Source organism: Leptodactylus fuscus, chromosome 11 (genome assembly GCF_031893055.1).
Source record: "Leptodactylus fuscus isolate aLepFus1 chromosome 11, aLepFus1.hap2, whole genome shotgun sequence".
Lineage (NCBI taxonomy): Eukaryota > Metazoa > Chordata > Amphibia > Anura > Leptodactylidae > Leptodactylus > Leptodactylus fuscus.
The window spans coordinates 64,838,034-64,861,948 of record NC_134275.1 but is presented as its reverse complement, the minus strand read 5'-3'; the positions used below and the strand labels follow the sequence as shown (position 1 = coordinate 64,861,948).

At 43.3% G+C, this 23,915-nt stretch overlaps 1 protein-coding gene across 3 annotated transcripts; it reads right to left on the bottom strand.

The window, feature by feature from the left end:
- Nucleotides 1-34: 34 nt before the first annotated feature.
- Nucleotides 35-23,706, bottom strand: DMPK (DM1 protein kinase). 3 transcript variants are annotated; one of them, XM_075258897.1, is made up of 15 exons: nucleotides 23,171-23,706; nucleotides 18,082-18,173; nucleotides 7,441-7,524; nucleotides 7,230-7,325; nucleotides 6,666-6,814; nucleotides 6,483-6,576; nucleotides 6,197-6,397; nucleotides 5,336-5,599; nucleotides 4,973-5,049; nucleotides 4,786-4,888; nucleotides 4,527-4,651; nucleotides 3,276-3,385; nucleotides 2,792-2,862; nucleotides 2,126-2,200; nucleotides 35-166 (listed from the first exon to the last, which is right to left on the bottom strand). In XM_075258897.1, exons 1-15 carry the CDS (start codon nucleotides 23,301-23,303, stop codon nucleotides 80-82), a joined length of 1,761 nt encoding a protein of 586 aa, XP_075114998.1. In that variant the 5' UTR covers nucleotides 23,304-23,706; the 3' UTR covers nucleotides 35-79. The 3 variants fall into 3 exon arrangements, with proteins under 3 accessions (XP_075114998.1, XP_075115000.1, XP_075115001.1); XM_075258899.1 differs by having other exon boundaries at nucleotides 101-166; nucleotides 2,126-2,196; XM_075258900.1 differs by lacking the exons at nucleotides 35-166; nucleotides 2,792-2,862 and having other exon boundaries at nucleotides 2,125-2,200.
- Nucleotides 23,707-23,915: the final 209 nt, after the last annotated feature.

Below are 23,915 nucleotides of genomic sequence, written 5' to 3'. Positions count from 1 at the left end.
GGTCTTCAGATGTTCTAAGACGTGTCTTTTTTTTTTCTTATTCCTCCTCTCTTTGAAACTGGAATCTCAAAGAAGTCACTCAGAGGACTGGAGGCACCATCCACTTCAAGGACCACATGCTGAGGTGCAGGAGATATCCTACCCAGCCAGAGTTAGGCTTAGGAACCTATTGGGGACAGGGACAAAAGTCAGTTGTTGAAGGATTGGCGATCATAAAAGTGGGGGTAAAAACGGGGCATAACTGGAAAGATTAGAAATATAGCTGTTAGTTTTGTCATGACCTGTCCAGAAGATGTGTTAGTATAAACTGGAACTTTACATCTGTGTATATTAGAGATCTGCCTATCTAGGACTTGTGGTGGATCATTGTTGAGTTCTATTACCCTATGGTATGGTGTCTCCAGAATTTCAGATAAAAACAGAACTAGGCTCCCAAAAAAGGAGATGTTAAAATGGATATAGTATGTATATACTCATTGGATGAGCTGTAAGAATTTGGACAGTCCCCTACACCATGTCTGTTATACAGCACTGGGGGGCCAGGGTAGTTTCCATTAGGAGAGACCACCGTAATTCCTCCATTTTCCTTACTGCCCCCGACTTCTTCAGTTACAGACTACACATAACATCCTGACACCGAACAGCATCAGGACCCAATGTGGCGGTGCACAGAGTCAAAGAGAACCCAACCGAGAAGGGAGGAGTGGTAAGTAAGTGTAGGGGTCTGGAGTGTATTTCATTTGGGGTCTGGTCTGGGCCCTGAAATAATTTTGCAGTTTCTTTGTGGTTCTGGATTTAATCCGGAGTGCATTAATTTTGCAGTCTGGTCTAGGACCTGGATTACATTTGGAATATGTCTTGGGTTTGGGGGAAAAAGGAAAATGTTTGTTCTCGTACTGTGTTAGCCAGTGGGTAGGAAATATAAAAAAACAAAAAACCTGATATTCTTCAGTAGTTGATACCTTTTTAATGGCTAACTAATAATGATGACAGATTACAACGTTTCGGAACTCTAGGGTCCTTTCTCAAGTAAGAATAAAATTGGGTTTGGGGCTACATTTGAGATCTGAATTAATTTAGGGGTCTGAAATTTTGCAAAAATTCTGTAGCTGATATTAGAAAGAAGCTATTTAAAGGGATCGTATCATTTAAACTTAATTTTTTGTCCCTATCATGTCGGAATAGCCTTAGGAAAGGCTATTCGTCTCCTACCTTTAGATGTTTTCTCCACGCCGCAGTTCCGCAGAAATACCTGTTTTTTTCAGTATGCAAATGAGTTCTCTCGCAGCACTGGGGGCTTACTGTGTAAGCGGCCATTTTTCTTGTGGCTGTGGGCATGTGCAGTCGGTTAGGCCCAAGGCCTACAAGTTTCACCGCCTGCGCCGGAAGAAGACGCATGAAGAGGATGTTCCTGAAGAAGATGGAGGTGGTGCTGGAGATTTCTCTCACAGCATTGGGGACGCCCCCAGTGCTGTTTGAGCGCTGGGGCCCACCCCCAGTGCTGCGAGAGAACTCATTTGCATACCGGTGAAAACTGGTATTTCTACAGAACGGCGGCGCAGAGATGACATCTAAAGGTAGAATAGACTTTCTTAAGGCTATTCCAACGTGTGATCTACAAAAAATTAAGTTTAAATGATAACATTCCTTGATCCCTTTAATCCGTGCACATTATTGTATTATGGAGATATTTACCATCTCAATATGAAGTTGGCGACATACAGAGATACAGCAGAGCTCTAGAGACTGCTAGGTGAGGCATATTACAGCCCTACATGTATAAATATATGTATATACCCTACATCATGATATGTGCTTCTTTGAGGTTTGGACCAGAACACATTTGACCCTACAAAGAACCATTGTAAGTCCATATAGGTTTTCTAATTCATACAAGAAACAAATGATGATACTGGTTTAACACAGAGAGACAACAGAGAGGTACAAGACACTAAATTCTGCCCTAGACACACATAATCATATATATGTTCCCACCTCCCACACACACAGGGACGACATAGACATAGAAAACCAATCTATTGCCACAAAGACATACAAAGGCTTCAGATGAGAGTCAACCCTCTCCAGACAGGACAACACAATAGGTGACATGCATGTGACATACCCGTGAGAAGAGCAGCATGTGACGGTGAACTGGTGTCACTAAGGGGTGGCAATAGGAAGGTATACAGCTATCTAGCTGAGAGAGAAGACAGACAAAGGTTCGGAGTCAGGTCTGGGGCTTTCAAGAATCCAAGGGCTAAATTATTCCTATATATGTCTGCATTGCGCCTGTCCAACCCAACAACCAGTCCACCACCAGTTTCTCGCCACAAAGGAGGCCCAAAAAGATATATAATACTTGGCCCATGCAGAGTTATAAGGTCCACCCTTGTCTCTTAGTCTCAGGTACACAAAGTCTTCCAACTGGCCCAAGGTAACAATTCCCTTTTGGACTTATTCTGCCCAGGAACAAGCTGTGATACTGACCCTCCTTCCAACATCTAGTCCTACATCAGTGTGAGAGCCAGTAGATAAAATAATTCTGGGGGCCCACCTACCAACAACCCCTAGGAAATAGACCATAGTACCCTTCCAATTTGGATGTCTTCTACTGGACCGTTATGTTGTTAGAGCCTTGGCCCACCATAGGATCCTCCATTACTCTGGTGGGCGAGTCCGACACTGTCCTAAATACATTGTCACCATTCCCTTCTACCTTCCATCATCCCCTAATATGAAAACACACACCAACTTGACTCCCCATTTCCAATGCCTACAAGAATCTCACTTGTCTAATCCTAGAGGTAGGTTCAGATTCCTGTTTGCAGGTTTCACATCTTCGGGGTAGGAAATGTTTTTCTGTAAGAGTTTGGATGACAGATATCAGAAGCTTGTTGTGGAAGGCAGCTATATACAAAGATACGCACAGAGGACAGGTATATGGAGTCTGAAAGTTGGATCGAGAGACTGAGCGAAATACGTTAGGAATAGTCAACATAGCAGAGTGTCAGTGTTGTACAAAGAAGGTAAAGAGAATCAAGCATGTAGACAGTATTAGACTGCATGGTGGCCAAGGCTGGACTGCTTGTTGCCATTGATCGCTATGGGAGAAGCATCCTAAGTGCTGGGTCTGGATCATATCCACCGCACCGGAGCATGCTTACCATAGCAATGACTGAAAGATGTCCTAGCGGTGTTCACCACAGAATGCTTGGATTATACCTAATGTGTACAAACCTTTAGTTCTCAAATACGCTGGTTCCCTTCCTCACCTCTCTGCTCTTCTTCTTCTCCACGACTCTCTCTATCCTTTAGCTGCTGTTCCAATGAGCGAATTTTGCTCTGAAGTTCAGAGTTCAGCTGGTCAGCTTCATATAGGCGACTGTGAAGACAGATATTTTATCAATATATTTTGCTTACTTTTATATTGCTTAGCACTCTACAGATATTGTCGGTCACTGTCCCATATAGGACTCAAAATATAAATGAACCATATGCCTTTGTAGTGTGGAGGGAAATCGGGGTGCGGGGAGGAAACCCATGAGCTCAATGAGATAAGTGTAGACAGTAACATACCAAATCCATGTTGGTGCTGATCAATGGTCTTCCAAAGGAAGGCAAAATCAAAGTAATGGGAAATAGACATAGGGAAGATGATAAATGTTAGATTTGCAGGGGTCTGACCACCGAACTGGAGACCTCTATCCCTCATCTCGGTCTGACAACATATCCACGGAGAGGAGTCTTATTTTATTTATTTCTTTACCACCATCATATTCTGTATTGCTTTACAAACAATCAATACTGTCCCATATATCACAATCTACATTCCCTATCAGTACGTCTTTGGAATGTCGGAGGAAACCCTCGCAAACATGGGAAGAACATACAAACTCCTTGCAGTTGTCCTTGGTTGGATTCAAACCCAGGACTCCAGCGTTAACCACTGAGCCACCGTGCTTGCACGCATGCTGTTACCCCATACATCTCTATGGTAATTGGGAAGGAATTTTTCCCCCTGAAATAGGGCAATTGGCATGAGACTCATGGGGCTATTTTGCCTTCCACTGGATCAACACTGTAGGGGATTGTAGGGTTATTGGTTGGACTTGATGGACTGATGTCTTCATCCAACTTCATCTACTATGTAATTATGGAAATAGGTCTGAAGTCTCATAATCTAGTGATGAGCGGGAATCCATCGGTCACAGCTTGTTTCACAAAGAACATCAATATGGAATATTGGGATGAAAAATGTAACACAACAAAATTATAGAATTATAGATAAAGTGCTTACACGTTTGCCTCCTTAGTCTGGGTTACAAGGACACTCTTCGTATGGCCAAAAATCACCCTGCCTACATGGTAGGTATCAAAGTAAACAGGCGGCATTACTAGCCACAGGTTGCCGCAACTGCGTTGCGAGTCGCAACAAACTGGCATTAAATTTCAGGCAGGGTATGCCATGTAGCCAAAGTCATCATGTAGACATAAATGTACAGATCTTCTTCATTTGACCTCACCTTGCCAGGCTTTGATTGGCGGCTTGTAGTAGGCTGATTTCAGAAGACAGCGCCTCCCTGGCCTCGACCTCACTCTGCAGAGCATGGCGCAGCTCAGACAACAACGAGGGATCCAAATGTGATTCCTGCATACAGGAGGTATACGTTCTATTATCATGGCTCAATCAGATATATCATCCATGAGAAAGTTTTTAATAAAACATAGTCATGCCAAACCAAACATAGAATTTACTAACTATAAGGGGATGATATTACTCACCAAGTTCTCCCCATGGCTCATTTTTTGCACATCTGGATATGATCCTAATTTACATGCACATGCGTTTCTCAAGTTTCCCCAAACATGATCCCTGCCATCCTCCCTAATAGGATACATAAAAAACATGATTTATAGTACAGTGATAGACGCTTATTCATATCATACAGAAACATCTTACTACCCTTACCTGAATGTGTATGAGTAGCCAACAAAGGGAAGGTTGACCCCAAGCGGAGAGCTGTCCCCAACATCCGTTATGGTTTCCTAAGTAGAATGTATAGTTAACCCTCATTGGAGGCTCTATAGTTTAGCATAATGTTGCAACAAGTGTACAGTTACCCTGCAGTGCCTCCGCAGGAGAAAAGAAGTATTGCACCGTTTAAATGAACTTTAAGTGTAATGCATAAACGCACTGGGAAAGAGAAAGAGACGATCTTCATAGCTAGGGATCCATATTAACATAGCATTAAAATGAAATAACATAAGCCTTGCCAGATAGTAAAAAGGAAAATCCAGCAATACTTAACCAATGATGTTTGAAGATACTTACTCCTCCCCCGGTGACCATTTCTGATAGATGATCTTCCACAACGTCAAAATTGGAAGTGTCTGTGGCACCCATTGCCTCAGGAACAAAAGGTGGAGTGCATTCCCGCAATCTTTCCCAGTCAATTTCAACAAACAGTGGATGGGATTGGAAATCCTGGAGTCCACCAATGCCCAGGCGGGTCTCACGATCACAGATTAGGGATGAGATGAAGTCTAATGCCTCTGGTGGTAGGTCCGTCACTGAGGGAGGGAGATTAAAGTGCTCCTGGAAAAATAAAGGAAATTAAAGAGTTAACTGGACCTGCTTTATGGCCTTTTATTGTAAAAGGCCAAGGCAGGAAATTAAATATAACCTATTATTTTGGCTAAGGCTTCCAATAACCGGAAATAGACATAGGAGCAGAATGGTGTATGGCGATAATGTTTATAAAGGGCATCCCATATGGAAATAGGTTATCCTAACATGCCTGTATAAGTTCAATGTATTCAGGTCACATATCGTCATCTAGGTTAGAAAAATAGAGCCATGTCTAGATAGGAAGAGCTTTACGTACAGGGCTCAAAGATGGAAGACTGGTTTAAACTTCCACTAAGTCCAGCTCTTTACATCATTTAGTAGCTACTGCTCCACTGATCCTGGCACTGTTGGAATGTTTTCTCTAGCCCCCACCCTTCCTGAGTAATCAATGCTCTTAGATTGGGCTGATTTGCTGTTTAGACTGTGTACTGTCAGGCAGGAGCAGACAAGGGCGGTGATTCTGAGCTCTGACACTGGCTGGACTGCATGAGTTTTTAGACTGAACAACCCTTTCAAAGAGTAGTTTTACAAAGCCTACTCTATTAGCAGACGGAGTTCCCTTACTTTATAGTGAAGAATCTTTCCATATGTCTCCACAACAGATTCAGCATAAAAGGGAGGGTGTCCAAAGAACATCTCATAGGCACAGGCCCCTATAGACCACCAATCACATTCAACCCCATAGGACAAGGTATGGTCTTCAAGGGCCAGAAGAATTTCTGGAGATAGGTAGTCAGGAGTTCCAACAGCAACAGAGCAGGACACCTTCAAGAAAAAGTCAGAAGTCATTAGTCAGACCGAGTGTATTAGTGTGAATGGGCAGCAGGTATACAATCAAGGTTGAACGCACTGTGCCATCTTGACGTAGTTTCAAACAAGACCCAAAATCACCAAGATGGATATGTCCTGACCGGTTTAACAGCATGTTGTCTGGCTTTATATCTCTGGAGAAGAAGGATGAAAAAGTTTAGCAACAAATGATGAGTTCCATGGATTATGGCCCAAAACTGTGAACGATTCGCACATTTCTCACCTGTGTATGTAGCCCAGAGAGTGGACGGAATGAACAGCCATGATCATCTCAGCCAGGTAGAAGATGGCCATTTGTGGAGGAAAGCCATCTGGGAACTTACTGAGCAGGGATAGAAGGTCGCCTCCCACGTAATAATCCATCACCAGGTACTAGGAAAAGGAAATCATACTAGTCCTCAGTCAGTAATGGTAAAGCGATCAGATAGATAATAGTTTGTGGGTCTTCCTTTAATCCACCCAAAGCTCAAAAACTCACACATGACTTCAACCCTTCCATCTTCATTAACTCCTACAAGCAGGGACCAGAAAGCTGAAATATAGGGTGCTCTTCTGTAGAGTTAGCTACTTCCAAGGGGTCATGCCATCTCATCTGCCCTGCCAGTCAAGTCTAAAGCCATGGTGCCATTCACTTGAGTGACCATGAGCTTCAATACTAACACAGCTATGGACAGGTTTAGTGCTGTTTTTGGAAAAGGACAAACTTATTTTTCTAATTCTGCACAAATGTTGTCTGCATTCTTTTAAGGAACCAGGACTCAGTACCCTAATGTGACATAAAACTTACCAGATAGTTCTCATCCTGAAAGGCAAAGTGCAACTGTGTTATCCATCTCTTGTCTCCGCTCACCAGAACTTCCCGCTCTTCTCTAAAGCAGGCAACCTAGATATAGAAAATGGAGATGAAGAACATGTGACCTCCTCAGTTTTTGTCCTTGGTCTGTTCTCTGTCCCACTACTCCCCACACACCATCCCTCTATATGTCCTCTCCTCTCACATCTGATCTTTTTAGAAGGTCCCACTTGTTCATGATCTTCAGGGCGTAAACTTGAGCATTACTTTTCTTCCGCACAACTGCGACCTGAGATGAAGAGAAGACAGAACCATCATGAGAATGGAGATTTAGTATATCCTCTAGCTACAATCTCCATATTAATATTTACATGCATAAATATAATCCTACAGAAGCCTACTGTATAGTCAACCACAACAGAGCAGGTGTCAGACATTAAAGGAGTTGTCTAAGGGTAGATATTGGTGGCCCATCCTTAGTATAGGTCATCGATGACAAATCATGGAGGCCCTATACCTGTAGCACAGCCACTACATAGTGTATGGAGCTACCTCCTTCTGATGCCATATACTGTGCAGTAGAGATGAGCGAACAATAATATGTTCGATATTTGTTTCGAGTAGCCCCTCAATATTCCACTACTCGAATTGAATATCGAATCCTATTATACTCTATGGGGGGAAAATGCTCGTTTCAGGGGTAGGCAACATTCGATCAAATAGAACTTACCAAGTAAACGAGTGAGGGTCGGGCTGGATCCTCCGAGAAGTCTCCGTGCAGCGTCCCCGTAGCGTCTTCCGGCTCTGAATTCAATCTGACAGGCATCGGGCCTGGGCACTACAAGCGGACATGCACAGTCGGCTCTGCCCAGGTCCGATGCCTGGCAGAGTGAATGAAGAGCCGGAAGACGCCACGGGGACGCTGCACGGAGAAGACTTCTAAAAGTAGGAGAAGAACCAGCGTTGATTGGCCGACTGTATAGCATTCGGCCAATCAACACTGGTTCTGCATCAAATTTTTCCATTTGAATAGCGAGTAGTATTCGATCGAGTACGAGTATTTCGAATACCATAGTATTTGATCGAATACCTACTCGATCGAATACTACTTGCTCATCTCTACTGTGCAGATCTGATCACTGTCATAGTGGCTGATCGGTCAGAGTGCCCAGTGTTGGACCCCCACTGATCTGATTTTGATGACCTGTGCTAAGGATAGGCCAGCAATCTCAACCCTTGGCAACTCTTTAATATGCAGAAATAAGCTTGTATAAAGCATTCAGATTTCAGTTTTTGTATATAGTGGTCATTGGCATAGCTATAGGTGGTTCAAAAGAAGCAACCAGCATGTTACAACGGGGGCGGCCTAAACATCTCAGTGCAATATAAGTGAGCAGATCTATCTTACTATAGAAGTGAATACTTCTGCGCCTATCTATCTATGTATTCATCTGCTCACTACATTATGTGATGGCATCTCTTCTGTAGACTTTAAGCTGATGCCCGTTATTTGGGGTTTCAGCTGTAATGATTGACTAAGACAGATATTAAACAAATGGTCAATGAAAGGTCAGTTTAGAACAAATCATGCCCCTAACCTCAAGTAGATAAGTGGATAATTTACAGGTCATTCGTTTCTGAAATCCTCATTTAAGAGTAACCTTGTAAGTCAATGGTTTACCAAGTCTCCTCAACCAGGATTTGACATAAAATTCTCTCTACCGTAGTTCATAGTTTTTAGGAAAGGATCCCTGGGATCATGTATGTTGTCCAGATGAAACACATTAATGATTCTGCCTCCAGAGAAGCTGGGTGGTTTGAGGGTCTGAGGTGTAGAAGTGCCCCAAGAGTGTGGACCCTGGGCTACATGAAATCAGTGGGATTGGAATTCCACTTTGTTTTCCTCTATCTCGATTTGAATGGGTCTTCTTGCAGAAGAAATATCAAGGAATTTTCATAATTCAGTTACCCTGGTCGTCACGATTTATGTACTTTTAGGCTGTGTCTTTATCCCAATGATGTTCTTGGATGCAGTGCTCTCCTGAACGTCTAAGTGAGATGAAGGGTGGACATTCTGTTTCTTAATTCCTGCAACCCTATGACCCTTTCTGGTGGTAGCCAAATCTAGACTTAGAACTATAAGAGATCCTTGACTAGCAACCTAGAAAGATGCTGGAGCACAGACTGGTCTCCACAAGTTTCTGTTACCCCAAACCCCTTCTGGTGACAGCCAAACCTAAGGAGCTGTAAGGAAGATGTGGTGGCAGTCTAGAAAGATGATCTAGCACAGATGGGTCTCCGCTTCTGCAAGGGAACATTATTTGTTCCTAGATCTGAAGGTAGTAGAAAGGTCTTGCAAAAAAATTACATGGTTGTGCACTTTTCTATTTTTGCATTTGAGAAGCAAAAAGCACCAAGTCAAGCTCCAGAGGTCACCAAGTAGAAGTTCATTCATAGAACAGGAGTGGTTTATTTGAACAGCTCTGTAGAAATGTTCCTGAGATTAGGTTGACGGAACTTTTTCCTTCTAATGTAACTCACAGTATTAGGTGATCGGACTGAGGAAAATATTCCTTAAATGCTCTGTGACACATAGTGAAAGATCACAAGAAGTGTTAATAGGATATGTAGTCAATGCAGAAAAACTAGAACTCGTTCCTATTCCACCCTTTTGTTTGGTCAGCTGGCAAACAATAGTCCAGGAGTCGATAGCTGCACAACAAGAACAAACTGAGGACACATCTGGGATTTCACATGCTTGAACACTACAAATCCAGGGATTCCTCAAGTTACAATGGCCTCAGGATACAATATTTTTAGCATATAATGACCTTTTGTGGACCATTGGAACTTAAAACCAGAGGCAATATACAATGCTTGACTGGAGGGTCCAATATATCAGTATGGTAATTAACTGGTAATCCCTTGTATTAGTCCCGGCTGACCAGTAGCGCCGCTCTACAGTATTGAGTATAGGTTATCTTATTTTTCAGGGGTTTTTTGGTGACATTGTGGGGTGCCACCTCTCTTAGAGCACCTCTACATTCATTGAGGGAGGATATGAAACGGGGATGTTCTTATGAGCGTGCTTTTAAAAGGGTTTTCCAGCCACATAAAACTGATGGTGAGTCCTATGAATATTACATCAGCCAATGTCCAACTCTCTGCACAATCAGTTGCTTGAAAGTGCTCACACATCGAACCCTGAACAATACAAAACTGACTAAGGATAGGCCATCAGTTCTATCTTGCTGGGAGACCCTCTTAAGTTATGGCTTTGTCTATCAATGTCTGATCAGGAAAAACGACCCCATGCATTAGGGGTGGGGTTGAGCGATCGGGATCGGAAAAGATCGGATTCTGATCCCGATATTTTTTGGCGGGATCGAGGTCTCACATTAGTTCCCACAATGCTTGGCTTCTGCCCAATCATTGTGGGAAAAGCTAACAATGTTGTTAGCTTTTCCCACAATGATTGGCCAGTAGCCAAACATTGTGGGAACTAACGTAAGATCTCGATCCCGCCAAAAAATATCGGGATCAGAATCCGATCTTTTCCGATCCCGATCACTCAACCCTAATTAGGGGCTGTGAATCCCTTTAAGTTTTTCTCCTATTCTTGCATGGGCTGTGGTTTAGAATTTGGCAAACTTATGGCTGGCACTATGGGGGACCTGGTAATCATGCTAGGAACACTTTGGCTGGCCCTATTATGGAGGCACGGTGGCAGGAACTACTATGGCAAGATTTAGGACATATTATATAGACCTCCTGACAGTCTGTCCATAGTGCTATACTGTCAGAGGAGGCGTTCCTTACCACCCATCGATGATGCTCAGCAGTTAGGAATGCCCCCCCTTCTGACAGTACTCGTCCATAGATTAGTATTGGGGGGGCATTCCTCACCACTCAGCAACATCGATGGGTGATAAGGGATGCGCCCACTGACAGTATAGCGCTATGGACAGACTGTCAGGAGGGGCATTCCCAGTTAAACTGTCAGGAACGCCCTTCTGACAGTGAAGAGATATCGGTAACGGCACCGATAGCTCTTCACCAGGGGAACACAACGGGAAAGCCGATTGAATTCAGCGCACTGTCGGCTTTCTAGCCATATATAAAACCACAGGTGCCCGAGGATATGAAAGGTCCTCTTTAAGCAGGTGTTATAAGTAGTTATTAACCCTTTCTTAATAACCAACTCAACAACTTCCCCAAGATGTCTCACTGGTGAGAAGTACTTGATGTACAATGGCTGCCTTTGTACAACTTCATCGCTTACCATAAAATAAAAATATACTTCTGGCCAGAGAATATACGACAAACAAGAAGTGTCATTTTAAGGACAAATCCAGCATGTAGCAGTGGTAATGCCACTGAAATGCTTGGCACACTGCACTTCCGAGATATTTCTAGTGCCCACAATAGGCCCGCTTCCTCTGTGAGGTTATTTAAGTGTTCCCCACAAATATGTAATGAATTCGCCATTTGTGTCTTGAATTGAAAGCCATAAAAATTAGACAAAAAAAGTCAACCACATATGATGTTTTTGGCAGGCTTGGTCAATGATCTCATGTGTATGGGGGTGTCCCAGATTGTTCCCAATGGCTCTTATAGGAGGAACGAAGGATCAGGCATGTTGGATTTCAACATGACAGTTTCTTGGTACCCATGGGAGATATAAGCCGGTGCCAGCAATTTATTCTCTACCTCCCACTAAAGTAATGGCGATATCTCAGCAACGGTGGCACCGACTCATAAGAATATGATTTAGGTGACAATAACCTACCGATCTGCTGGCTGGGTTGATATGTTGAGTTCCCTACCCAGACCAGTCAAAGTGGAATTCCAGCCCAACAGAGACCTTCCACCTGGAGTTCTGCAAGTACCTCCTCCATGTCAATCGCAGAAACTCCAACATGGGATGCCAGGCAGAGCTAGGCAGACTCCCCCTATGGCTCACCATGTAGAAGAGGGCGTTATCATTCTGGACACACATACAGGGCAGCAGCCCCGGCTCTTACCACCACCAAGCCTGGCTGAGCCATAGAGCCCTGAGCAAACCCGACACCCCCCAACCAAGCATCAGCCATCTGCCAAGCCAAAACCCCCAACATGCCCTGAACAAGGCTCAAATAAAAGGAGCCATTGAGAGAGACAGAGAGCGGTACATCAAGGAATGGAGAAGCGCAATAAATAACTCCAAGAAACTCACCGTGTACCAGTCACTGCAAAGGGACTACACCATGGCCACCTTCCTGGAGAGAATACTCCACCCAAACACAGACAGACCCTGAGCCGGTACAGACTGAGCGCCCACAACCTGGAGATGGAGACTGGGCGAGACAGGCAGATGTACAAGCCACGGGAGAACAAACTGTGCCAGCACTGTGACCAGGGGGCCCTAGAAGACGAGGCCCATTACCTGCTACACTGCACCAAATATTCAGCTTTGAGGGCCACCTACTTCCAAAGACTCTCTGCCCACATCCCAGAATTCACATCTGTAGATGAGAAGAGGAAACTCTACATCCTACTGGGAGAAGAAGAGGCCACTGTGGAGATCGCTGCCCAATACGTGTCCAGCTGTCACCAAACAAGAGGAAGATGAGACTGCACGGACTGTTATACCCCAAACCACCCACCCCACCACACCCATACAGCCGTCACCAACTAAGAGGAAGATGAGACCCCACGGACTGTTATACCCCAAATCACCCCCCCCCCCATACCCACCACTCTCCCACCCAACCCCAACTGGTTCACATCTGCACTTGGTACTTTGTTCGGGTAATCCATTTGGATACCCCCCATCTGAACGCAATACTGAACGCTTTAAAAAGCAGTGAGCAATGAAAGCACATGGACCCCATAGACTATAATGGGGTGCATGTGTTTTCTGCGCGGTGTTAGCACAAGTCATGCAGAGAGAAAAGTACTTCAACAACTACTTTTCTCTCCACATGATTTGTGCGGAAACCGTGCAAAAAACACACGGACCCCATTATATGCTTTCGGTATTCCATTCAGAGGGTCCCCAAGCGGTCTCCCCTAATGGAATGCTGAATGCAGATGTGAGTCAGGCCTTAAACACAGGAAAAAAAAGCAATCTATGAGTACAGTCAATGAAGCTGCTTTCTGCCTGAGAATAATAATCCATCTGTAATTATACAAGTACATATAAGACTTTTTTCTTATACTGTAAACTGTGATATTTTTCCTTGTTGTCCTTTGCACAGGGCTACAGTTTACAGATGTATGTGAAGGCTGTGAGGAGAATCAACCTCTCCCATCTACATTCACTGTGTAAAGAACCTCCCACCTCTGCTCATTGTCTTTCTGTCCTGTTTATCTAAGTATCTATGGACAGACTTGGCTAGCAACAGGGAGTGAACTGTAAATTAGTTTGAAGCGAGACACCTAGTGGCAGGAACTTTATAGGTTTTTTTTCAGGCAGAAAGCAACAAATGTAATTAAAGTGGTCCAGAATCACATGATGGATAAAATGAGACTAAGTTGTCTGAACAGTTAGTGACCATTTAAGACTTACATAAAAGTTGCAATCATCATAACCATTCATAAGATCACTTGTGTATTTGATCATCAGCCTATGTAAAAGAACCTTCAGTCCTGTACAGCACATGCCATTATCAAGTATGCACGGTTTTAGTTTTACTCTGTTTTTCAGGTTATTATGTATGCTGACTAATATTGTAATTTTTATGCCAAGCCAAAATTAGCATCTTCAACTAAACAAAGTCTATGTAAGAAATTGCCTTGTAAAGACTTGTCGTTCTATTTCTGACTTCATAAGGAGATTTTTTTTACATGGCTTTGACATGTGAAGTGAATGGAAGTCATGCAGTTTCTAAAAAAAAAAAAAAAAGTTGCAAAATCTACCTGATGCTGCAAATTACAGCAGTGGCAAAAAGCAAGCAGTATAGCACATACAAGTACCCAAATAGTCTCCAAATATATTGTTTGTTTGTGACCTGTTATTTTTTCAGGGTGCTGTTACAGCTAAGGTGCATGTATAGAGGTGCTGGGCATCTACTAGTACGGGTCTGACCAATAGGCTGTTCTCTGGCACTGTTCACCTCATGTTACCATGTGACAGCACCTTGTATAAGTTTTATCTGTGTGCATTTGAAATGCTGGCACCCACCTCCCTCATAGTTTTTCGGTGTATGGTGGGTGCTATATCAGTACCTGGGCTGTTTCTATCATATACTGTATAAGACCTGTCTGTCCTGCATAGAGCCATTTTTTATTTGGCAAGTGTGACCTTTTTTCATGTGATGTTATTTGTCCTTTTTTCTATCATCAGTGTCCATTTAGTTTATGATAGGTGCTCGTTTTTTGTTTTTTTTCTAATGGAGCCGGTCACGGACGTCCAACAGTAGTGTGAACCTACACTACAATGCTACTTTTTGGGGTTATTTGGCCAATATTTCTAGGGACTCTTCCCTGACAGTTCCATTCTACAGACAGGAAAAATCATTATGTTCCTATTTACCACTGGACACCTTGTTATATCTTCTTTATGCCCCTGACATTAAGGACTCAATTGCTCCCCCTTCTCTCCGGATGTTCTTAAAGTGTAGATCAGCTTATGGGCACCAGATACCGTTTCAGTTGTGCCGCTCTGGGCAGAAGGGCAGTATCCATCATATGGCATGAATTTTTGGATGCTACATATTCCTTTTAAGGATGGCTTGGCTATAAAATACCTTACAAGTCAAAATAAAAAATTAAAAAATCCAATTGTAGTATAGCTAAAGAGAAACCAAAGCCAATGTAAAGAAGAGGCTAGATCCTTAGTTGAGTAACAGCAAAAATTTCACAGGACTCAGACCAGTGGACCAGACAAGGCCTGAATACAGGGTGCTTTAATCATAGAGCAAACAAGTGCATCTGCACCAGGCCCTGTGGTAGTGGGGCCCCTCCCCCTTCTGCATTTCAGGTCCTTTCCCACTGCTCCGAGTGGCAAGTAGTGGTTTCAACTCTATCTGTGTCCTTAGGACACAGATAAAGTTGCACACAATGGTGGAGCAGGAAGCTGGGGGCCCACTAATGTGTTAAAACGGTCTTATCTCCATTAGCCCTGCTATTTCTTGAAATTATTGCAATTGCGTCCATAAGCCTTTCACACCGAGAAAATACAAACTGTGCCGATTGTGAAAACTGCATAAAACAGTTGCCCCATAGAGGTAAGTCGCTACACCGTTTTTGCTCCAAAAAGATCATTTGCATATTGACAACAATAGCCAATTCTTTGCAACAGAAGCACCAATTCACAAGGGGAAAACAACCAGGGATCAGCACAATGGACAGCATGAACAGTAGTGTGAACTTGGTGGGCCTTAGAAACATAGAAAGCTATAACTCAGCTCTTGACAACAGAAGACAAAATATAATTATCTAAATAGATTTACGTTGGTTGAAGTGATTCTTGTGCCAAGAAAAAGCGACATACCGAAAGGTCATTACATTCCGTATCACCGTACACAAATGTCATTATTACTACGTGGTTACTGTGTAGTCTCCAGCATCAACTGAAGACTAGCAGGGGTCTGACACTTGGGATCCTTGGTGGGTGTCCAACTGCTGGAACCCTCTGGAACTCCCTCGAATCAGTGATTCAGCTAGAATTAATGGACTACCCAACCTGCCACTCTATATAGACTTAACAGCAAAGCACCCCAGTTTCCAGCATTTAGACACCCCCCCCCCCCCCCATTGATCATCAAGTTACCCCCTGTGCTTTACCGGAGGTTACCAAAATACCCTTTAATTACCGGAGTTTCTCAGCCCAATCCTGACCATACAATGTCTATACATAAAGCTATTGCACAATACACAGTCACTCATATTACTACTCATACAGATGAGTCAACTAGAAAAAATCCAAATATCCTCATATTAATCCTCTAAAACGGACAATGAGAACATGACATATACTTAAGGGTCATGGGAAAATCTGCGCTGACCTAGATCTGGAAACTAATCGTACCTGTCAAGCGACCCGTGGAAATCTGTATATTATAAAACAGGGCAAACAATAGGACTTTAGTCTTTAAAACCAGGTTTCATTCTTCTATAATACGATAATCCGTTAGGTCATGAGCCAACGTGCCATAAAAGGTACAGGTTGGCAAAGACTGCTTGGACTTCCAGTTCCTCAAACAGCCTACCTACGTCTCTGCTCTCTCAGCCGTAACATATTCCTGGCCATACATGTTTAGATGGAACCTTCCTAGACTTCTCTACCAGCGGGGGGTAAGACTGATACACTGCCAAGCATCCCAAGCAATATCCTGCTGTCGTGGAATAAAGTTATCCATCATTCCCACCCAGGCATTAGTCAGAGCGAACAGCGGGCACAAAGACCCCTACAAGTACCTGTACAAAGACCTGGCACGATTGGGCTTTCCATTTATTTACAGAGTTAGCCCCATAATCTGCACAGATATTACTAAGAGTTTTTGGAGCGGTGTGCTCGGCAAAAAAAACTCTATAAACTGTTTCAGAAACCTCTAAAAAAAGTGTCAAAATCTGTTTCAAAAACCTGAAGCAGATTCTTTCTGCCTGAGAAATAAGTCCACGTGAGCATTCCCTAAGACATGTCAAGGACTCAAGTTAGAGGGACATGCCTATTAAGATAAATGCCACTGACAACATGGCGGCTCAGAAGTTGACCCTGTTACCCAGTAGTCCTAGGGACCTGGGTTGGAAAACGATCAAGGGCAACATCTACTATACATGGAGTTTGTATGTGCCATCCAATGTTGGGTTTCCTACACTCCAAAAACATACTGAGAAGCTAGTATGGCCCTCACATTGTCAGCACCAGTGTGGACAGTCACCAATGTGAGCAATGGCAATATTTGTATAGTACTGCAAAATATGTTGATGCCAGGGGTGTCGTGGTAGCCGCAACTACTGGGCCCTGGACACTGAGGGGATCCAAAGGTTCCTCTGCCCCATAGAATATAATATTGGACTAAATATCACATGGTAGGTTTGGGCCCCATTACAGGTTTTGCATTGGAAGCTTCAAGTTAGGCCTCTGGTTGGCGCTATATAAATGAACTAATAGTAGCTTTACATTTAGGATATAATAAATCGGTAGTGGCCTGACCCACTAGGTGTTCATAGCATCGAAACCCAGCAATAGGGCTGATGAGGTCCAGCAATGGATGACCCAGAGGTGTACTTAAGGTTAACTTTACCCAAGTCTTAGTTTGGTACCCTAGTCCTGCCATTAGATACCCAACTGAGGCAGATAGGCTTGCCGGCATCTCCATGGCTTCCAGGGAACATGCACTAGGTGCCCTTAGGGCAACCCAATATAACGCTGACAGTAGTAGAGGTCACATAGTGTCAGACTTAAGTTCCTTGGGCCCACTCTCCAACAACACCTAGGAGATAGGCCATAGCACTCTTCATATTTGGCTGTCTACTGCTGGACTATTGTGTTAGAATCTGGGCCCACCAGACATCACACATGAATATTTCAAGAGGGGATTTCACAAGGAACTGCATTATTAGTCCATTTCCTCTGGTGGACCCCAACATATCTCAGTCTACAATGAAGAGCCATGCAAAGTTCCCCCATCCATCTGCAACTAGTATACAAGCAGCTCACAGTCCAGGAGGCCGATTTACAAAGCAGAAATGTCAATAAGGCCAGAAATAACTTAGTCAATTTCTACATTTAATGCTTAAATCTGGAGTGGCATTTCCAGAACATTCTTTACATGCCAACGTTACCCATTAGACACAGATTAGTCATTACACAGAAAGCAAAGATCTACATATACAGTATGAGAAGTGCAGCTCTTACCTCACTGAACGCTCCCCGGCCAATCACTTTAATGATGTCAAAGTCGCTTCTCTTCATCCTCTGCTCTCGTATGTTCTGGACTAAAGGCTCGGCTGCCAACCAAGAAATGTGTATGTTATATGTCAGACTCCGGAACATATCATCTCTCATATATACATATAATGGTAGAACTGATAGGACATACTCTCTACTATACAATATAGGAATATTACACATTACCAAGGAGTCCTGGGGCCATAGAGAGCCATGTGGCCCCAGGCATAGAGTTACAGTCCTATGAAAAAGTTTGGGCACCCCTATTAATCTTAATCATTTTTAGTTCTAAATATTTTGGTATTTGCAACAGCCATTTCAGTTTGATATATCTAATAACTGATGGACACAGTAATATTTCAGGATTGAAATGAGGTTTATTGTACTAACAGAAAATGTGCAATATGCATTAAACCAAAATTTGACCGGTGCAAAAGTATGGGCACCTCAACAGAAAAGTGACATTAATATTTAGTAGATCCTCCTTTTGCAAAGATAACAGCCTCTAGTCGCTTCCTGTAGCTTTTAATCAGTTCCTGGATCCTGGATAAAGGTATTTTGGACAAACAATTCAAGTTCAGTTAAGTTAGATGGTCGCCGAGCATGGACAGCCCGCTTCAAATCATCCCACAGATGTTCAATGATATTCAGGTCTGGGGACTGGGATGGCCATTCCAGAACATTGTAATTGTTCCTCTGCATGAATGCCTGAGGATTTGGAGCGGTGTTTTGGATCATTGTCTTGCTGAAATATCCATCCCCGGCGTAACTTCAACTTCGTCACTGATTCTTGAACATTATTCTCAAGAATCTGCTGATACTGAGTGGAATCCATGCGACCCTCAACTTTAACAAGATTCCCGGTGCCGGCATTGGCCACACAGCCCCAAAGCATGATGGAACCTCCACCAAATTTTACAGTGGGTAGCATGTGTTTTTCTTGGAATGCTGTTTCTTTTTGGACGCCATGCATAACGCCTTTTTTTATAACCAAACAACTCAATTTTTGTTTCCAAAATGAAGCTGCCTTGTCCAAATGTGCTTTTTCATACCTCAGGCAACTCTATTTGTGGCGTACGTGCAGAAACGGCTTCTTTCTCATCACTCTCCCATACAGCTTCTATTTGTGCAAAGTGCGCTGTATAGTTGACCGATGCACAGTGACACCATCTGCAGCAAGATGATGCTGCAGCTCTTTGGAGGTGGTCTGTGGATTGTCCTTGACTGTTCTCACCATTCTTCTTCTCTGCCTTTCTGATATTTTTCTTGGCCTGCCACTTCTGGGCTTAACAAGAACTGTCCCTGTGGTCTTCCATTTCCTTACTATGTTCCTCACAGTGGAAACTGACAGGTTAAATCTCTGAGACAACGTTTTGTATCCTTCCCCTGAACAACTATGTTGAACAATCTTTGTTTTCAGATCATTTGAGAGCGGGCTGTCCATATTCGGCGACCATCAAACTTAACTGAACTTGAATTGTTTTGTAGAAAGAAATGGTCCAAAATACCTTCATCCAGGATCCAGGAACTGATTAAAAGCTACAGGAAGCGACTAGAGGCTGTTATCTTTGCAAAAGGAGGATGTACTAAATATTAATGTCACTTTTCTGTTGAGGTGCCCATATTTTTGCACCGGTCAAATTTTGGTTTAATGCATATTGCGCATTTTCTGTTAGTACAATAAACCTCATTTCAATCCTGAAATATTACTGTGTCCATCAGTTATTAGATATATCAAACTGAAATGGCTGTTGCAAACACCAAAATATTTAGAACTAAAAATGATTAAGATTAATAGGGGTGCCCAAACTTTTTCATAGGACTGTATTATAGATGTCAACGAACTCCAAGGTTCATGGTGAGAGACACCTCCATATGTCAATAACGTAGACTCTACCAGGACCACATGATCTTCCTCCCATCTAGAGTTGGAAGAGTCAGAGATCTAAGTCTTTTCCAATGTGGTAGCCAAGTTGTTGACTCTTAAGGTGGCCATACACACAGCTACTACTCCTAAGTGTCTCATACACAAGCATGCTCTGCCTGGAAGGGTTGCAGATGTTCTAAATAGGAGGAAGGGAATACGCCATGTCAGACTTCTCTGTCAGCAGAGATCCCTAAGAAAGATGACCGAAAGTTCAGATTCAACATGCCCGATCCTTCCTTCACTGGAACCATCTGTCAGGGATCATGAAGACACCACATGTCTTAGATGGTTGGCAGTCCAGTGTATTTTGCTTTAATATGTATGTTGGCTTTTACATAGGTCTTGTAAAGTAACATCCATTTGCCTTACTGCGCCAAGGTTGCCCATTTGTCTGGCAAATAATGAAAGGGGTCCAAATCTAGACAAAGGGAACAATCGGCCAGGAAATTAATACAAATTTTACCATAGTAAATCCTTTAATATTTCCTAGCTGACATATTCTCCAGTATAGTAAATGTAACCGAAAAAGTCCTATTTACACCATCTTAACCTTGGATTCTCCTGGACAATGGACCTACCGGGACCAAAGCGATAAGCAATGAAAGTGCTGAGGCTTATCTGGAAACTTTCTATAGGCATGAGACTCATGAGTATGATAAGTGTAAGGGTGTTTAGTTCGTCCTTGCGTGTAATCTGGAAAAAAAATTGCAGATAGAGTTTGACCCATCTGAAATTCATGGGACGTAAGACAAGAGTTCTGGGTCATTTTAAGTTCTATGTCACCAAGACATCTCAAGGAGAGATGACATACTAGGTAGGATGTTTTGTCACTCCATCTGTATACCAAAAATGTATACAGTAACATAGTTGTGGACTGTATAAATGTATACCGCAACGTGATGAGGACTGGACCATACCAAGTGCAATGGGGGAGTAAATGGAGAATACTGAACAGAGTGTGGGGAAAACTGTAAAGTGATGAGAAGTAATGAAGTAAAGAGGAGACATTATAGAGGGAATTCAACAGATGAAGAGGAACAAGACAGGGTACTTGCTATCATAATGGTGGGCCAATATACGCACAACATTGGGCCTTAGACTGGTTTCATACATTATGGGAGTGTGTCGTGTGGGCAACAAGTAGGCAACAAAACCACACAAAATTTACCCCAAATTTAGTTTCCATTACAGGTGACAACCCAACCCAAAGGCAGATGAAAGAAAGGCCAAGTTGTAAGGTTTTACCACTTACTGCCCCAATACAAGGATCTAGTTCTTTCCGTTCCTAAGTGCCAGGCACGTTCTGTGGTCCTACCTAATGTCACATATAACCACCCCAGGAGCCCAGTGCCAGGTCTTCTCATAGGAGATAGTGATGAATGGCATGAAACTACTGCTGCCAAGTTATTTTCCCCTAGTCTGCGAAGTGTCAAACCATCCTTGTCATGGCTGATATTCTGCTTGTTAGGGATAAAACTTCCTAACGACCACTATCTTTTTAATTGGTTTGGCATTAAGCATGTCCATCACCTTTGGTCAGTAAAGCCTTGGACAGTCTTGAGTACTGCTAAACAATTATTTCAACCTAGGGGCTGAATAAGTTCGATATAAGCTTTCGACACACCTCAAGATCACGTTCGAAGAAGAGATTGTTCTCAAGAAATTGAATTTTCAAGCACGCTGATCTTAAAACGTGTTGACAACTTAAAGTGTAGACTCATACGGAGCATCTTAATGTGAAAGACAAGTGCTCAGATCATGACCACCTGTGAGCCTGAGCACTCAATGATCTCGGTAGACCACCCATCGATAGGACTATGCACACCCAACGGCCTCTTCATACTTAGGTGAGTGTTGAGATTTACAGCCTGCAAATGAAGTGTGCAATTGGAGGATAAGTGTTCTAGGCAATGAACATGGTGACAGAACGAGATAACAATGTACATCTAAAGATATAGAGAGTGCATGTACAGACTAAGTGAACCAGATGTTGGTGGTGGGGCACAGTACTCATTATAGGAATACTAAGATTGGGGGTCAGGTATGCAGCTATAAGTGGGACTGGGGCAAGGGGCAATATGCCCAGGAGCAATGAAGGCTCACTGGGTGTGGGGACAGCGGTATGAGCACTTAGTCCAGGGGGGAGAAGTGTAAGACCTCTTCCTTATATGGACTGTGTCAGTCTGTGCTCTTACAGACTCCACATATGGTTAATGTAATAGTGTTACCTCCCCGTCGGAGAAATTAACTCATTCCCACTCTGTTGGAGACAGAGACGACATGACCACCTCTATCTGGGGACCTATACATATAGTCCTTAAGGTAGGGAATAGGGGAGATGGGTTTACGTATTGGAAAGACTCTTGTCATTGTCACATTGCAACGAACAACTTGCTGCTTTGGTTGACCATATTCCGGATAGAATGGGCTGTTTTAGGTGGAGGTACTCTCTGGCACTCTTTGGCCTCCTGTCATAGTACAGGGACCAACTCCCAACAGGCATCTGGCACTGGAACAACACTCCAAAGTAGTGTCTAACAATGCCAACCTGCAGAACATGTAGACCACCCTGTTCTCGTGGAAGGTGTGCCAAGGTGTGATTGAGAATCCTACACTATAACAGTATGCTCAGATATTGCCGACAGTTCCCCTGTTATATTGGGGAAGGTGCTCGGGTTGTGTCAATCCATGCGGCAGCCAGACATGTATCTATAATTACAGGGCGTTATGCGGCAGACACCGGCACTCCCTGTGTTATGAACCAACCCTTCCAGTCAGACTAGTGTACGTACAAACACATACAGTATGTATAATATACCGTACATATCTACCGTATTCAAAGAGGTTACAAAAACACCTTATACATACAATACAGTGAGGGTGAAGACAATTGCAAAAAAAAATTGTTGCACATCTACAATCTTTTAACGATTATACATGAAGAAAAACGTGAATTTAGGCGAGTCGTCATCCACCAAAGTGAATCGCAACCGCTCAAAACCACAATTGTCTCTTTGGCGAGACAGCTACCGATACGTAAGTATGTTCCGATTGCTTTTTATTCTGGACAATACTTCGGTATATCAAAGCTGCCATAAAGACGGAAATCAGATAATACAAGGCACTCACCCCAGTGCAGGAAATCCGCTATATGGGTCTCACTGACCAATGGCGAAGTGACCAACTCATGACACACGCAGAGCATGAGATCCAGCAGAGCATCTTGACTCAGGAGAGCTGGTGGTAGGAGTGAGTGCTCCATCCTGTGAGTACTGGTACTCGAAGTTCAAGGCCACCTGTCCATGTCACTGCTGATGCCTCATCTTATGCCCATGAATGTTGAAGATCTGAAACTAAATATTGTAGGAGACCATCATCGCTGTGCGTTGTGAACTTCTGCCTCTGGTTCCTCCTGGTTGTCTTCTGTCTATCTCTATAAAACACTAATAGACAGCCTAATTTCTTCTTCTCATGGCCACAAGCGAATACTTCTGACTATAGCGGTGAGCATTATAAGGGAGAGGTGCAAATCTTCTAAGTTATGGAATGTTCTCGCCAGTTCTACTTCAGACACTTCACACCTCTTGCCCTTTTCTGCTCTTCTGATCTGGCAGGTTCTCTCCCACCTTATTCCTTTACTTGGCAATCCTCATGCTCCGCTTCTCTCTCCCTATCCTCTAAATTCTGTTTTGTGTCCCACCCTTTTTCTCCCTCCTTCCTGTCACTATCCAACCCCCCTTCTCCACCTCCCTTGTCCCTTTAACTCCTACAAGCTTGAATTACTCACTTCTTTTTCTCGAAGTCAACTCATTCTCTCTCCAGTTCATTCCTGTCTGGCCCAATCAGGTTTTTCCAGTCATCTATTATCCCGTCT